Source organism: Notolepis coatsorum (genome assembly GCF_963971535.1).
Source record: "Notolepis coatsorum genome assembly, chromosome: 8".
Lineage (NCBI taxonomy): Eukaryota > Metazoa > Chordata > Actinopteri > Aulopiformes > Paralepididae > Notolepis > Notolepis coatsorum.
This window is the reverse complement of record NC_140172.1, coordinates 140,006,358-140,023,770: the sequence shown is the minus strand read 5'-3', so window position 1 is coordinate 140,023,770 and position 17,413 is coordinate 140,006,358. Positions and strand designations below refer to the sequence as shown.

General features: G+C 43.2%; 1 protein-coding gene across 1 annotated transcript; it reads right to left on the bottom strand.

The window, feature by feature from the left end:
- Nucleotides 1-2,219: 2,219 nt before the first annotated feature.
- LOC311233608 (uncharacterized protein) lies at nt 2,220-14,021 on the bottom strand (the record flags this gene model as incomplete). The annotated part of the gene is made up of 3 exons (XM_084320575.1): nt 2,220-2,459; nt 7,584-7,791; nt 13,825-14,021. The coding sequence occupies 3 exons, from the start codon at nt 14,019-14,021 to the stop codon at nt 2,220-2,222; spliced, it is 645 nt and encodes a 214-aa protein (XP_084176701.1).
- Nucleotides 14,022-17,413: the final 3,392 nt, after the last annotated feature.

The following is a 17,413-nucleotide window of genomic DNA, read 5'->3' as shown; positions in this document are numbered from 1 at the left end:
TGATGTGTACTATGGTAAATGTTGTGTAGTATGGTAAATGATGTGTACTATGGTAAATTATGTGTACTATGGTAAATTGTGTGTACTATGGTAAATGATGTGTACTATGGTAAATTATGTGTACTATGGTAAATTATGTGTACTATGGTAAATTATGTATACTATGGTAAATTATGTGTACTATGGTCACTTATGTGTACTATGGTAAATGTTGTGTACTATGGTAAATTGTGTGTACTATGGTAAATGATGTGTACTATGTTAAATGCTGTGTACTATGGTAAATTATGTGTACTATGGTAAATTATGTGTACTATGGTAAATTGTGTGTACTATGGTAAATTATATGTACTATGGTAAATTAATAATAATAATAATAATAATAATAATAATAATAATAATAATAATAATAATAATAATAATAATAATAATAATAATAATAATAATAATAATAATAATAATAATAATAATAATAATAATAATAATAATAATAATAATAATAATAATAATAATAATAATAATAATAATAATAATAATAATAATAATAATAATAATAATAATAATAATAATAATAATAATAATAATAATAATAATAATAATAATAATAATAATAATAATAATAATAATAATAATAATAATAATAATAATAATAATTTATTATTATTAATAATAATAATAATGTATTAATAATAATAATAATAATAATAATAATAATAATAATAATAATAATAATAATAATAATAATAATAATAATAATAATAATAATAATAATAATAATAATAATAATAATAATAATAATAATAATAATAATAATAATAATAATAATAATAATAATAATAATAATAATAATAATAATAATAATAATAATAATAATAATAATAATAATAATTAAAAATAATAAATTGTATTTGTATTGCACTTTTCGTTCACTAGGATCCCAAAGTGCTACAGGGTTAAAACATAGTTAAAACAATTAAATAATTATTAATAATAATAGAATAGAATAGAAAAAAAAAATAGAACATAGTTAAAAACATAGTATGAACAGAAAAATAAAGACAACAGCACAAGACAAAAATAGTCACAAGAAAAAAAAGAAAAAAAAAAGCTAGCAATCAAAGGCCTTTTGGAATAGATGGGTTTTCAGGCCTGCTTTAAAAGAGTCCAGGCTCTGTGGTGCCCTCAGCTGGATGGGGAGGCTGTTCCACAGGCGTGGTGTAGCCGTGCAGAAGGCTCGGTTACCCATGGTGCAGAGCGGGGTATTGGGGACCTGAAGGAGCAGGCTACCTGCAGATCTGAGGGTATGGTGGAGGATTGTGGAGTGATGAGTTCCTGAAGGTAGAGGGGTGCATGTCCGTTTATGCAGTTATGGGTGAACAGCAGGATTTTGTAGCCAATGTAGTGAGTGGAGGATGGGGGCTATGTGCTTGTGTTTACGGACTCTCATCAGGATCCTGGCAGCGCTGTTTTGTATGTATTGCAGCTTTTGGATGCTCTTGCCAGGAATCCCGATGAAGAGTCCGTTACAGTAGTCCAGTCTTTATGTGTACTATGGTAAATTATGTGTACTATGGTAAATTATGTGCACTATGGTGAATGATATACTATGGTAAATGATGTACTATGGTAAATGATCTAATGAGAGGTTGTTGTGACGTTGGGGAATAAGTTTACATTATGAATTGATGTTAAATTAAATTATCTAGCATAATTATCTATTATTAGATCATGATGGAGTCTATTTGCTTTATCTAATTGCAGTGGGTTTGTTTTGTTTGTGTTTTTTTTATTTTTTTTATTTACACACCTCACTATCATGACTATATCACAGTGAGAGACACCTCTGATTGGCAGATGTGTATATCAGGGTGTTTGGCATCACCAGCCGGTCCTATACAGAAGAATGGGTAGAGTTTCTCAGTGAAGGTGTGTTCATAAGTGTAGATGTGAGTCATGTCTTCAGGGTTGTAGAAGGACAGCTTCCCCCCGTTATAGTCCAGCTGTACTCTGACCCTCTGGAGGCTCCTCTTCACTGTGAGGATCTCACCCAGACCATCAGTGTACTTACCACTCTGATAACATAGAGCCCAGATACCATGTTGTGGTGATATCGTTAGCTCATCACTCTTCCTGTCAAATGACTCTTTAGCTACACCTATGGCTATATCCCAGTGAGGATGGTCTCCAACCTCAACCTCCCAGCTGTGTTCTCCTGAGCTTCAGCTCTTAGAACCCAGAACAGAGCCTATCATGTTCCTCTCTGGGTTGTCAGGGAGCTGCTGCCATGTGTCTGTGCATCTCACACTGGTCAGATCATCAGATATAGAGAGCCAGGGTGCTGCAGTGTTTGGGTCCAGAGTGACAGGAGTGAACTTGACCCTCTCCTTCATCTTCTCCCAGACTCTGAAGGTCAGGTTGCCCAGGTGTTTGGCCTCGTCTATCAGCGCTCCTGAGACCAGCTGTGGATGAGGCAGGTTGCACTGAGCTCTGGAAGAACATTCAAGAATCAGTCCTGCTGTGGGCTTAGCTTCAGAGCCGCAGAGAAGAGAGATATTGATTTCCATAAAAATAACTGTATTCTATCTCTTCTCCATCATGTTTCTAATACAATCATTTCCACTCAATAAACACACACAGTTCTCTCTGGTACTGTAGGAGAGGATAGATATGGCACTTTTGAAACCCTTTGTTTATCTTTAGATCATACATTTGGAAATAACTGTTCATCTCACTTCAATCGTTTTTTGTTGCAGAGCATGGTGTTTTCTCAGGCAGACAGATGTAAACACTGGTCTGTGTTGCATGTGCCTGACGGGCTGAACTGTTTGTATTGCAGTCATGTTCCGACTTAACTGAATGCACATGTGTGTGTGTGGACTGCTGTACTATTGCGGGTATTGAAGTGAACAATGCAACTTCCTTTTTTTTTTATTTTATCTTTTTTTTATAAATGATTAGGTGTCGATATTTCGGGAAATGAGTATTGAAACAGTTTTGGGTATTCAGAATCGATATGTGTCGATTTTTCGATATTTTCGACAACACTATGTATGTGTGTATATATATATGTATATATATATGTATGTGTATATATGTCAGAGAATCAGCCCCTTGCGTGCTTAGTGTATAGCATATGACATGGTGTATGTTTGTTCATTGATGTGACAGTGTCTGGCAACATACTGTTTGTGTTCTTTTTATTTATTTTTTATTTTATTTGTGTTTGTGATTTGTCTTGATGTGTTTGTGAAACTATAAAAGCTGAAAATAAAATATTATTATAAATAAACACACACACACACACACACACACACACACACACACACACACACACACACACACACACACACACACACACACACACACACACACACACACACACACATACACACACACACGCACACACACACACACACACACACACACAGACACCTTCGCAGGACCTGTCAAAACGCCTGTCAAAACGCGGACCTGTGTGTAAAAGCCTCACAGAAAATACGACAACAGTTGTCACTTGCAAGAAGATGCAAGGAAAATGTAAATACTGAAGCAGAAGATGAAATGCCTTCACAAAGTGCATCGATGCGTAAGCTGTCACTTGGAAAGCAGGAGTGTTTGGACAGCAGGGCAGTGGCTGCTAGTGGCTGATGTAGCGCGTTTTGATTGAACTGATTGGTGGGTTGATGATATGTCCTAATTGTGCAGGGTGTTCAATCCCAGTTATTAAGCCTTGTACAAGACTACTAAACAGCTCTCTGTTTAAAGGGTCCGCGCCGGGGAACTGGGGGCTTCCTGCCTACCAGCTCCTCCCGGTGTTTAAGCTGCGCGGCGTAGAGATTCGTCCGACTCTCTAACTGTCTCCGTCTCCTGGTCTTTCCCCTTTTCAACCTCAGCGTCTCTCGATAAATAGCCAGTGGATCCAGAGGTCACTGAGGACACCAGAATTAACGACAGCTCTCTACTTATGATTGAATATGATGGTGTGGGTATCGGAATGGCAGTGACCACATGTATACTTATGCGGTCGGGGAAATGTTCGCTTGTTAAGAGTAACCTTTGAGAACCTGTCAACGTGCACGCTATACCATATCACTTTACATCACCAGTAAGAACCCCCTTCAATGGGTAAAAAGAGTGAAGTTCAATTTCAATGATTTTTATTATTATAAAAGCAATGATCTTTAATCTTATTCAAGCTTTTATTTTGTTTGCATATATGGGTAAAAAGCCACAGTTCAGGTCGATCAGAGAATAGAACTCGAATCAATATAGAAAAGTGCTAGACAAGATAAGTATGAATAAAATAGTATAGCATGTAAAATAGAAGTAAAAATAGAGGTCACAGTGTTCAGTATAGACATACACATATTTACAATGTTCGATGCAGAATAGAAGTAACTGAGTTACCATACAATATACAATATACTATGCAATGTACTATGTAATGTACTACTACAATGTCAGTGCTAGGCTCACACTACCCAAATGCAGCACTGAACGGCACAGGAAGTCCTTCATTCCAACCGCCATCAGACTATATAATGCATCACTGTGCCTCACTGCATCACTGAGCACAGAGCGGCAGCTCAATAGTGGCAGGAGGACGCGACTAGCGGCCTCCAGGCTCCACAACAGGGGGCAGCGACGGCTGCCAGACATTGATCTAAGTCTTATTGGAATCCAAGGAGGACAATACACTACCTAAAGCATACTGCACCTAGTTACACTGAATACTGGAATATATATTTCATATTTCATTTAGTTAGAGTTAAATTATAATTATATTGACCAAATTGTTTACCCCATGCTCAGTATGCTCAGTATATTCTTACTGTATTTATTTCTGTATATTTTATTTCATTTCATTTTATCCTATTTTATTTTACTCTACTCTTATCCTAGGCAACTTGATTTGATTTGTGTTATTATTCTAATTTGTGACCTGTCCTGTCTAAATGTTTAAATGTTGAGCAATTTGCAGTGTCTAATTTCCCACGGGATAATAAAAGTATTTCTATTCTATTCTATTCTATTCTAATATACAATACTATATAGTGCAAAGCAGAAATGGGATGAGGAACAATTTAGGTACAATTTACAGTAAGGTGTACGAGTTGTAGTGCAAATCCTTTACCAATAAATATAAAGTGTGTTTAGGTGATCTAAAGTGTGGAGAGTGGGTGCTGCAGTGTGTTGTTTGTTTAAAGTGAGTGTGTGTGTGTGGGTGTGTGTGCTGTGTGCATTTGATGGTTGTTGCATAGTGTTTATTGTTTGTTGAGCAGCCTGATGGCCTGGGGATAGAAGCTTCTTCTGAGTCTTTCTGTGCTCGCCTTAAGACTCCGGTATCGCTTGCCTGACCGCAGCAGTTCAAAGAGGCAGTTGTTCGGGTGGCTGGAGTCCTTGATGATTCTCTTAGCCTTACCCCTGCACCGCTTGTTGTAAATGTTCTGGAGGGTGGGAAGCCCCCCTCCAATTGTGCGTTCGGCTGAACGTGTCACTCTTTGTAGTCTGCTACGGTCTTGTGCAGTGCTATTCCCAAACCAGGAGGTGATGTTGCCAGTCAGGATGCTCTCTATTGTACATGAGTAGAAGTTCTTAAGGATCTTCTGACTGACTTGGAACTTCCTTAGGCGCCTGAGGAAGTAGAGGCGTTGTCGTGCCTTCTTCACAACACTGTCAATGTGTGTGGTCCATGTCAAGTCCTCGGATATGTGGGCTCCGAGGTACTTGAAACTGTTCACTCTCTCAACCGGTGCCCCGTCGATGCTGAGGGGGCTGTAGTCCTTGACCCCCGACCTCCTGAAGTCCACAATCATCTCTTTTGTTTTGCTGACGTTCAGGGAGAGGCAGTTCTCCTGACACCACTGTGACAGATTCTCTACCTCTTCCAGGTAGGCCCTCTCGTCGTTGGCAGAGATCAGGCCCACCACTACTGTGTCATCAGCAAATTTGATGATTGTGTTGTTGTTCCGCTGTGCCACGCAGTCATGTGTGTACAGGGAGTAGAGGAGGGAGCTCAGAACACAGCCCTGGGGGGCCCCTATGTTGAGCGTGATGGATGAGGAGGTGCAGTTGCCTGCTCTTACCACCTGGGGTCTGCCTGTCAGGAAGTCCAAGACCCACTGGCAGAGGTCATAGTTCAAGCCCAGGTCCCTGAGCTTGGCTATGAGTTTGGAGGGGACTATGGTATTGAATGCTGAGCTGTAGTCGATGAACAGCATTCTCACATAGTTCCCCTGCCTCTTGTCCAGGTGTGATGCTGCTGTGTGCAGCACATGGGCTATGGCGTCCTCCGTGGACCTGTTAGGGCGGTATGCAAATTGCAGGGGGTCCAGGTTGATGGGGAGGGAGGAACAGATGTAGCCCTTCACTAGCTTCTCAAAGCACTTCATGGCTATGGAGGTGAGAGCTACAAGGCGGTAGTCGTTGAGGCAAGCGGGTGTAGATTTTTTGGGTACAGGGATGATGGTGGACTTCTTCAGACAGGTGGGGATGACAGCCTGTTCTAAGGACAGCCACAGAGCCCTCCTCCCCGTACAAGGAACATAGCCGTGCGCCAATTACCCTTGGTTGAGCAGGGAGATATATGGTCATAAATGGTCATGACTTCCCTCAGTTATGGCCCCGTTCTGCTTAAATTACTGCATGTTCAGTTCATTACATCTCACATCACCCTTATACAGTACCACTGGTATAGTAGATACAGTTCTGTACTCATTAATCATGTTTCTGTTATACTGATTACAATACATTTTATAATCATCTTTCCATTGTATACTGAAAAGTAATACATTCCTTTAATCAGTCATACATGGTAATGGTTATAATTCATCTGTGGTTATAAATCACTCGTTGTCGCCCTCTGGAGGTTGCTTTGTATTTTGCAGTTTCTTCTTGGCCCCTACGGTATATTTCAGCACCAGTTCTCCCAGTAACCGTCCTCATGGTCAGGGGCATGTATCTCCAGCATATCTGGGCTGTCTGCCAGATCTGGGAGACAGCCTTCTACCATGACTTCATAGCTGGCCAAGAATATCTCCAGTGGCTCATCCATCTCTGGTATCTCAAGGACTGGTGGCGCTGGATCGATCGTTCTGATCCACATCACCCCTCCTTTTTTGGATCCCCTAGCCCCGGGCTGTACTCTGGGATCGGCGAGGTGACGTTCCCTCTCTGGCGAGCTGTCTGTTGACTCGGACAGCCGGTGCCTCTCTCCTTTCTGTGGGACGCGCCAGTTCACTCGGGTCTTGGTCTTCTTGTACCTAATTTCACTAACCTCTCGTTGTCCCTGAATCCCAGGTAAGAACAAAATGCTAGTTAAGAACAAAATAAGAGGAAATCTGTTTATCTTATATCGCTTCGTGAATGAGGCCCATTGACTCCTACAGCTCCTACATTGTGGACAAAAAAAATCAACTCCAACATCAGTGTCTGAATCTAATCCCATCTAATTGTTCTGATTGTCTAACGTTTCTGTATTCATTAACAACGTGATAACACTGTAAATTAGTATAATTACTCTGTGTATTTATTGAGTATAATTAAATATTGAATAAATTAATATAATAATGATTTTGCCATACCTTGTGATCCTCCGAAGCTTCCTCTATGGGGCAGCAGTTGTGGCTCTTGTGTTTTCTGGAGGACTGACACACCACACAGATGGGCTGGTGGTCATCCAGACAGAAGAGCTTGAGTTTCTCACCGTGCAGACTGCAGAGCACCTCAGAACCTGCTGGAGCGCCCTGGCTTCTCTCCCTGAAGGCCTCAGACAGGTTCTTCAATGCCAAGCTACGAGGAGGATTTGACATTGAAGAGATTTTCCTACAAAGTGGACAATTCTTGTCTTCTCTGTCTCTCCAGTATTGTTGCAGACAGGCTTTACAGAAGCTGTGGCTACACATCAAGACAATAGGATCTGTGTAGATGTCACAGCACACGGGACAAGACAGATCCTTTTCACAATGAGACAAAGCCATTTAGTCACTCAGTAACACTCCCTCCTCTGGAAAGCTCCCTGAAGTTTACTTTAACTTTTGTTATAAACTTACTTAGATTCAGTCAGCAGCTGGTTGAAGTCACTGTTTGATCACTAGTCCTTCCTGTGTTTGTCTAGAGCTAGTCCTACTCGTTCAGTATGAGCTGTGGGTTTTATCTGGAGTCTTTTACAGCAGGCGTCTTTTACACTGATTATGAGGGCAGACGTTCCACTCTACTGGTTAAAGTTGCTTACTCGTTAGTAGTACGTTCATTGATAAAGACAAATAATGTGCACAGCCGCTCCGGTGTAAAACAAAGATATCCAAATGATTTATTTCTCTTCCACAGCGAAGTCTTTCTTTACAGAAGTGATCCTAAAGCTATTTTCCTAAATATTCACGTCACTACTAAAAGGTAAGAAAACTGTATTTTCCCAGTCTCCAAAATCACTGCCGACTCGACACATGACAAAATTCCTCCACACCTGAAAGCCGTAAATCAACTTGCCGGCTCTTTCCACAGCAAAACGGTAGGCAAGGCACCCTGGTCTAGAAATGCAGGCTTCAATTATGTTGTTTAGTCTATCTGTTCAGTAGTGCTCAGCACTGTTTCAAGATGCACACTGAGCTCTTCTTCTTCTTCTTCTTATTTGAATTTCCGGCAGTGTAGACGCATCGTGGCGTATTACTGCCCTCCACAATTCTTGCTTCGCCCACACTTGAGAAAGTTTACACTCCTCTTCTTCTTCTCATCTTCAAAACACATTTCTATCGTCTCTGTCTCCTTCTTCTCTGCTCCTCTTGTCATACAATCACAATACAAACATCATCTCCTCTCTTGGAGGGCCCCCCCAAGAGGGGGAACCCTCCATTGTGGACTATCTTCTTCTTCTTCTTCTTTGAATTTCCGGCAGTGTAGACGCATCGTGGCGTATTACTGCCCTCCACAATTCTTGCTTCGTCCACACTTGAGAAAGTTTACACTCCTCTTCTTCTTCTTCTCATCTTCAAAACACATTTCTATCGTCTCTGTCTCCTTCTTCTCTGCTCTTCTTGTCATACAATCACAATACAAACATCATCTCCTCTCTTGGAGGGCCCCCCCAAGAGGGGGAACCCTCCATCTATCTTCTTCTTCTTATTATTTGAATTTCCGGCAGAGTAGACGCATCGAGGCGTATTACTGCCCTCTGCAATTCTTTTTATGGGCTCTTCTTCTTCTCCTTCTTCTCCTTCTTTTTCTTCTTCTACTGGACCCTGTCATCACCTACATTGTCCATTGGAGTGCAGCTACTGCTGCTACTTCCTGTCTGAGCCCCCCTCCGCGGGATTTCTTATACTACACTAGTGGTGTTCCATCTTTAGGCCTCTTCAACTCACACTTTCTCCTTCTTCTCTGCTCCTCTTGCCTGTCCAATACTAATACATACACTAACGCTATATCCTCTGGTACAACTCTGAAGCATGCAGAAATGTCAGCACTGCCTCTGTGATCAACTGGTGGTTCTCATTATCCATGCCAAAGAATGATTTAAGAGAGAAGGAAGATACTCCCAGCTCTACCAGACTTTTATAAAAGATTTCCCTCTCTTTCCTATACCTTTCACATTTTAGGAAGACATGCCCGACAGTTTCAGTCTCTCCACATTCACACACCCCATCTGGATGTTTGCCCACAATGAACAAGCTACTGTTCAACCCACAGTGCCCCAGCCTCAGTCTACACATCTTCACCCTATCACTCCTTGACCCATATCCCTCCACCTTGATCTTGACCCGAGGCTGCAGAGAGAAATAGTGCCTTCCCTTGGTCCCCCTTTCCCACTCATCCTGCCACTCAGCCTCAACTCCTTTCTTTATCTTATCTCTGAGTTCTACTCTTCCCATTGAAATACCTATCTCTTCCTCCCTTCCCAGGCTCTGTTTGGCAAGGGAGTCAGCCATCTCATTCCCCGCAATCCCAGCGTGTCCCGGGACCCAACAAAACTCCACTGACCAGCCTGCCTTCGCAATCCTATATAAAACCAACATTATTTCCTGAATGAGATCAGGGCGAGCTTTAGACCCACCTGCACTCAGAGCCATCAGTGCAGCAGCCGAGTCAGAGCATATAATCACCTGGCTTGGTCCCACTTCCTCCACCCACCACAATGCCCAGAGGATGGCAAGCAACTCTGTCACAAATACTGAGCTGCCATCGGATATTCTTTGTCCCTTACCGATCCCTAACCAAGGCACCCACCACCCAAATCCTGCCCTCCCACTTTCAGGATCCACAGAGCCATCAGTGTACACCTCCAGAGCCCCTGATTCCAGAAGGAACCTCTCTATTTCCTCCACAATCTCGCCCTTATCCTCCTCCTTCAAGAACCTAAGTTCAATGACTCGATCAGGCAATAGCCAAAATGGCACTGATAGCCACCGAGTGTGCTCCGCCACTCCCCCCTGATGCAGTCTCAACTTCCTGGCCCACTGATCAATACTGGCCAAAAAAGGTTTATACTTATCCCCATCTCCTGAAAGTAAACACCTAGCTGGGAAGGACAGACTTGTCCCACTCAATTTTGCCCAGTACTGTAGCCCTAACTTTACTCTCCTCAGGTTTAGGGGCAACTCCCCCATTTCCACCAATAGTGCTGAAGCAGGGGTGGTCTTAAAAGCTCCACAGCAGATTCTCAAAGCCTTGCACTGAAGCACATCCAGCTTTCGCAAATTAAACTTGGCCGCAGAGCCGTACACATAACAACCATAATCAATTGTTGACCTGATCATCGCCTGGTATATCATGCACGTGGTCTCTCTATCCGCTCCCCACCCACTCCCAGCCAAACTTCTCAGCACATTCACTATTCTTTCACACTTTGCCAGGATTTTCTCTATATGAACAGCCCAATTCAATCTTTCGTCAAACCAAACTCCCAAAAATTTAAACACCTTTACTCTCTCTAAGGGAGATCCATACATAACCAGCCTTCCCCTAGGCACCCTCTTTCTAAAACCAAAAATCATATAATTAGACTTAGAGGCGGATATTTTAAAACCCCACTTGTCTCCCCATTCCTCTACATCCCCCAGAGCTCTTTGTACCTGCTTTAAACAATACTCAACATTCTTCCCTCTTTTCCATATGGCCCCATCGTCCGCAAATAAAGACAACCCATATCCTTTTCCAATTTGCCCAAAAATGTCATTAATCATCACATCGAAGAGGACCGGGCTAATCACGCTTCCTTGCAGGGTGCCATTTTCTATTTTTACAGTTTTTGAGGTTTGCCCCCCCACACGTACTTGGATCGTCCTGTCTAATAGAAAATCCTTTATCCAATTAAACAATCTCCCTCTAACTCCTAGGTCATACAATTTCAAAAGCAGCCCCTCTTTCCACAAAGAGTCATACGCCTTCTCAATATCCAAAAATACACTTATTGTCAAAAGCCTGTCTAATGTCCTGGTCTAGAACAGCTACTGATTCCATTGTAGACCTGCCATTTCTAAACCCATTCTGATACCCAACATAAAGATCCTTACTTTCTAAAAAGTAAACTAATCTATTAGTAATCATCCTTTCCATAATTTTACACAATACAGACGTCAAGGCTATGGGTCGGTAAGACCCTGGGTCAGCCGCTACTTTACCTGGCTTCAAAATAGGAATGATGACGGCATGCTTCCACTCGTTTGGCAAGCAGCCTTCTAGCCACACATTATTAAACAAACCCAGTATTTCAATCATTACAAATTCGTCCAAATTCTTAAATAATTCATAGGATAATCCATCTCTGCCAGGCGTCGTATTTGCACCAGCCTGGATAGCATCCCCTAACTCTTTCATTGTAAAGTACAAATTAATCAGATTATTATTTTCTGAGCTTCTTCTCAACTTCCACTCATTCTGCGATAGCAGTTCAGACCTCTTTCTCCCTCTCTCCTCCCCCAGACTCCCAGAGTTATGCACTGCCTGAAATGCCTCCACCAGCATGTCTGCCTTCTCTTTATTGGTTACTGCTTCTACCCCCCCCTTCTGAATCACTGGAATCGAGCTTTTTTTATATATTCCAGCCATTCTGTGTACGACTGCCCACATCTGCCTCACAGAAGTCTCAGGGCCTAGTGTTTCACAGAACTTCCTCCAACTACTCTTTTTAGCATCTTTAATAACTCTTCGTGCTACTCCCCTTAACCTCTTATATTCTACTGACTGGCACAACCCTGGATACTGTCTCACCCTCTTGTATGCTTTATTCCTATTCCTTACAGCTACGTCACATTCTTTATTCCACCAGGGAACCATCCTTCTAGCTCTGGGTTCCTCCTTCATAGGGATTGTGCCCTGCGCTGCCCTATGTATCATCTCACTAAGAGAAGCATTCCACTCGTCTACACTCCCCTCAGAGTCAATCTCTCCTACCCACTTTCGGGCCGCCTCCAAGAACTCTTCCCAATTAGCTTTAGAAAAATTATACCTGGGCACCCTCTCCTCGATTTCTATTATCAGATCCCTTCCAAATTTGCACAGAATAGGACAGTGGTCGCTTCCCATAGTATTACTATCCAGCGCTTCCCACTCTCCAACCCTAGCCAAACCCGAGGAGGCAAAACACAAATCTATGTGACTGCAAGTATCCCTTGTGACATCAAACCTAGTCGGTCTATCATCATTTATCATAACTAGCTCATGCTTATCCAGGATCTCCTCAACCACGACTCCATTACTGTCCTTACTATTGCTTCCCCACAATGGGTTACGAGCATTAAAATCACCGACCCATATAACTGGACCTCTCACCTTCTGCATAATTTCATCAAACTCAGGCAAAATAAGTTGTTTACACGGATTATATAAATTAAGCACCGTTATGGGACTATGGCTCTGATTACTCCAAACTTCCACTGCCACACACTCAAGGTTAGATGTTATGTCCAATGCCCTATACTGGATCCCTTCTCTAACGAAAGTTGCACACCCTCCGCCTCTTCTACCAACTCTGTCTTTTCTTAAACACTCATATCCTGGAATAACAAACTCAAGGCTAGGTTTCAGCCACGTCTCCTGAATGCAAATTAACTCAGGTTTCACTATGACTTCCTCCACAAATCTTTTTAACTCCTGTCCATTAGCGATCAGGCTCCGGGCATTCCACTGAAGAATACAGAACATCAGTGATCTAATCCTCTTTCTTCTTCCTCCATACTGCTGTCCCCCTCACTCTCCCTGTCTGTCGTCCGCCCCCTGCCTATCTGCCCACTTATCTTCCCCTTCTCCTTTGCCCCTAGTGCACACGACTGTTCACCCCCACTTTTCTTCTCATTCTCCTTCTTCTCCCTCTCCTTTGCCCCTCCACTCCTGCATTTCTGCCATTCAACCCCACTTTTCCTCTCCTTCCCCTTTGCCCCCAGTGCAGCACCCTTGCCCGGCCGCTGCCCACCCTCACCCAGCACCCCACTCTCCAGTACAGTATGGATTTCTTCTGGCCTTATCCCTACCCCCAAAAACCTCTCAGCTGCATTAGCCACCGTTAGACAGACGTTAGACTTTGATTCACTGTCCTTCACTCCCGCCACCACCTCTACCATGAAAGCCAGAAACGCTGTCTTGGTCATTATCATCACCTCATCCTGAGACGCGGCTGGCAGACCAGGTCCAGACCGAGACGCATCGGAAATAATAGGAGGCGCGGCTGACAGAGTTGGAGCAGATTGCTGACTCCCCTGCTGCACCCTGTTCACCCCCTGTCTCCTTTCCTTCTCTTTCACAGTCGCAACTGACTTAACTGCCTCGGCATATGACACCTTGTACTGATCCCTCACAGATTGCACTTCCTTGGCCTGAGCAACATATGCACACCCACGAAACGCTACATGGTGTTCCCCTCCACAGTTACAGCATTTGGGAACCTCTGCATTGCACTCCTTGATCTCATGACCCTCGCCACACTTCGCACACTTCTGTTTCGCCCTGCAAGCCCCTGCAATATGCCCGAACTTCTGGCACTTATAGCAGCGCAGCGGTGGCCTTACATACTCTCTCACGGCGTACGACATGCTCCCTATATACACCCTGACTGGTAACACTGCGTCTGCAAATGTTACCACTACTGGCGCTCCTGAGCTCCCCTCCCTTGCCTTGAATCTATAGACACCACTGACAATTCCTCCCTTGATATGACCCTTAATGTCCTCCTCGGTCAACTCACCGCAAACCCCGTAAATGACTCCTTTTAGCCCCTGCTGTCTCTCTCCAGGGATAATTGTCTCCACCCCCACCTCCATCACCATTGTCAACTTCCCAGCTGCTTTAAACTGTACTGAATCCTTGCAGCATACTCTCAGCACGCCGTTTGACAATGTTTTTGTCTCATATCCTGGTCCTATCTGATCATCCAAACTTTTTTCTAGCTTTAATGGATGCAGTGCGGCCGCACCTGCATTAATTTTGAATCTCACCAAGACCTCAAACTCTTCACTGCTACCCATTTTGCCAATTTTAACCCCCCCTTCCCCCTCTGGTGACCTGACTCTCTTCCTACTCCCTGTATCCATAGATCTTTCCACAGCAAAACGGTCCTTTCCACAGCAAAACGGTCGGCAAGGTCCTTTCCACAGCAAAACGGTCGGCAAGGTCCTGTCGAGCTCTTTCCACAGAATTGTTGAATATATAGAGATACACAAATGTTCTAGAATGTTTGATTATGACATCATACTGTGACATCACAAATGTTCTAGAATGTTTGATCATGACATCATACTGTGACATCACAAATGTTCTATAATGTTCTATTATGACAAATAAGACGGTTCAATGACTTTATCTAAATCCAATCATTATTCATAATGCCGTTTCAATGTAAGGTTATAAAAATAGACATATAAACATTCATATAATAAATATATAGCTTTGGCTCCTATATACCGGCCCCTATTTGTACTTCTAATCTAGAGACAATTACTAACAACTAAAAAACAAGAAGCTAAACCAAACACTAGTTTAACTGATAAGTGTCTCTGCTGCTGGATAACCAATACCTGGTGCCACAGGTCTAGTACATGGCACACCATAGGAGGACAGTCTTTACCACCGCCTCATGCAGCTTCTTGGAGAGGACAGACCTTAGTGATAGGTCTATCTAAAGTGGTCGTCTTCGTCTTGACACGGACCCGGCGCATGAGCTTGTGCTGGTCAGGAACCGCCTCGATGACCCTAGCCAGGACCCAGGAGTTGCGGGGTGCATAGTCGTCGATGATCAGGACGACGTCTCCCTCAGCGAAGTTGCGTGACACACGTGTCCACTTCTGTCTCTCTTGGAGCTGAGGTAGATATTCCTGTGTCCATCATTTCCAGAATATGTCTGCCATATACTGGACTTGTTTCCATCTCCTGCGGGAGTAGAGCCAGCATAAAAAATGCCTGATGTAGAAGGCATAGACGCAGGTCGCTTGTTGGCCGGCATGAGTGCCCGATTTGGGGTGGTTCTCTCCTCTTTGTGTGCCTTTGTCCTTGCAGGTGTTCTGCCGGGGGAGCTTGTGGACGCAACAATAGTGGTGGTTGTAGGGTGTTTGAGCTTGTAGTGCTAGTTAGCTCATAGCTATCGTTAGTTTCTAACGGTGTATACACAATATGTACAACGACACAATGATCAAACACCTTATAAATACTATTGTCATGTCCATAAGTTCCCTGGCAGAATACTTGTGAGGACAAGGGTATACAAGGAGGAGAGAACCATTTTAAATCGGGTATTCATGCTGGCTAACAATCTGGGTAGCTATGAGCTAACTAGCGCTACAAGCTCAAACACCCTACAACCACCACTATTGTCGCGTCCACAAGCTCCCCCGGCAGAACACCCGCAAGGACAAAGGCACACAAAGAGGAGAGAACCACCCCAAATCGGGCACTCATGCCGGCCAACAAGCGACCTGCGTCTATGCCTTCTACATCGGGCATTCATGCTGGCTAACAAGCTGGGTGTCGTGGTATGGCGTTAGCACAACAGCAGCTACCAAGCTAAGCTACGTTAGCTTCTAACGGTGTATACACAATATGTACAACGACACAATGATTTACATTATTACATATGGTAACGTGGTTGTGGCTTTTACAAATAGTGGTTAGCTTTAGAGATGGATGGCTATGATCACGGAGCAATAGTGCTGTTAGGTGAAACAGATAGAGCTTCATTCATCACTCGGCTAGTAGTAGCAAGGCTCTCTGGCTGCCGCTAGCTGTGTGTGACTCTCAGGCGTAAGCGGGGTAAGGGGGGCGTGCTAGCGTAGGGTCACGTGGGCTTAGTGGCCAATCAGGCGAACCCGGAAACCGAAATCCGACTAAATCCGCTGCGGAAGTGATACACAACATGAAGCTTGTTGTCATCACTCTTCTGTAGCAGATAGCTCACCATTCCGTATAGCCTTCTTGGCTAGCATCTGCGAAGTGATGCAGCTGGTTGAATGTTGCCTCGCCGAAGCCCTTGGGCTTGAAACTCTTTTGTTACCTGTATATCAAAGGTTATAATCCTAGTTATATGATTACTGGCAAAGCGTCTTGCTTCGTCTATTGGACTATGCTCGCGCCTGTGGGCGTTTGTTGAAAGAACTTTTCATGCACCTACCATTGACCTAGCCATGCCCACCTCCCTAGTATATAACCAGGTGACGTGGCCACGCTCCTGTGAAAAAAGGACTGGGTCCTCGGGGCTAAAACGCAATACGCTTTGCCAGTAATCATATAACTAGGGTTATAGGATAACCTTCATTAGATTTCATACTGGCTTCGCGTCTTGCTTTGCCTATAGGGAGGTGTAGTGTTTACGTCATTGCCGTTTTTCTGTGTTCCACCCTCTGTCCAACGCAAAGTGTATTTCCCCATTGCCCATTTCTAAATCGTCTCGTTTAAAACAAATAAAGCATTAACATTTGCAAGGTGTACCTTTCTGTGCGTATTCATCCACAATCTATAGCTCAACATGAACATATTCGCAATGAATTATTAAAAAAAAATCGCTGCATTTTAATTTCAACCAAAAAATGCTTAAACAATAATGTTAGTGATAGAAGGGAACTCGTTTTGTGCAAACATTTTAAGCTTTTCAAGAATTGTTACAATAGCCGATAATCTATTTTCCCAATGATAAATCCCTATACGGGTGGACCTCGCGGGCGGTCCAAAGCGACGTCAGACTACACCTCCCTATTGGACAAACGGGTGGAAAGCAAGCGTGTAGCCCCGATAAATGTACCCCCTGAGGTTCCTTCAACACCATGGAAACGAGGAACCTAAGGCTAGAACACTGACACGTGCGTAACAGGGTGCAGCTCCCTAAAACGCACGAAATGTGAGTAAACTGTGCCTAAAACCACAGTCTACACACATCCCAGCTATTTACACTAACAGCAGGATGATGATAGATGAGGTCCCAGCACTAAGGACCGCATCA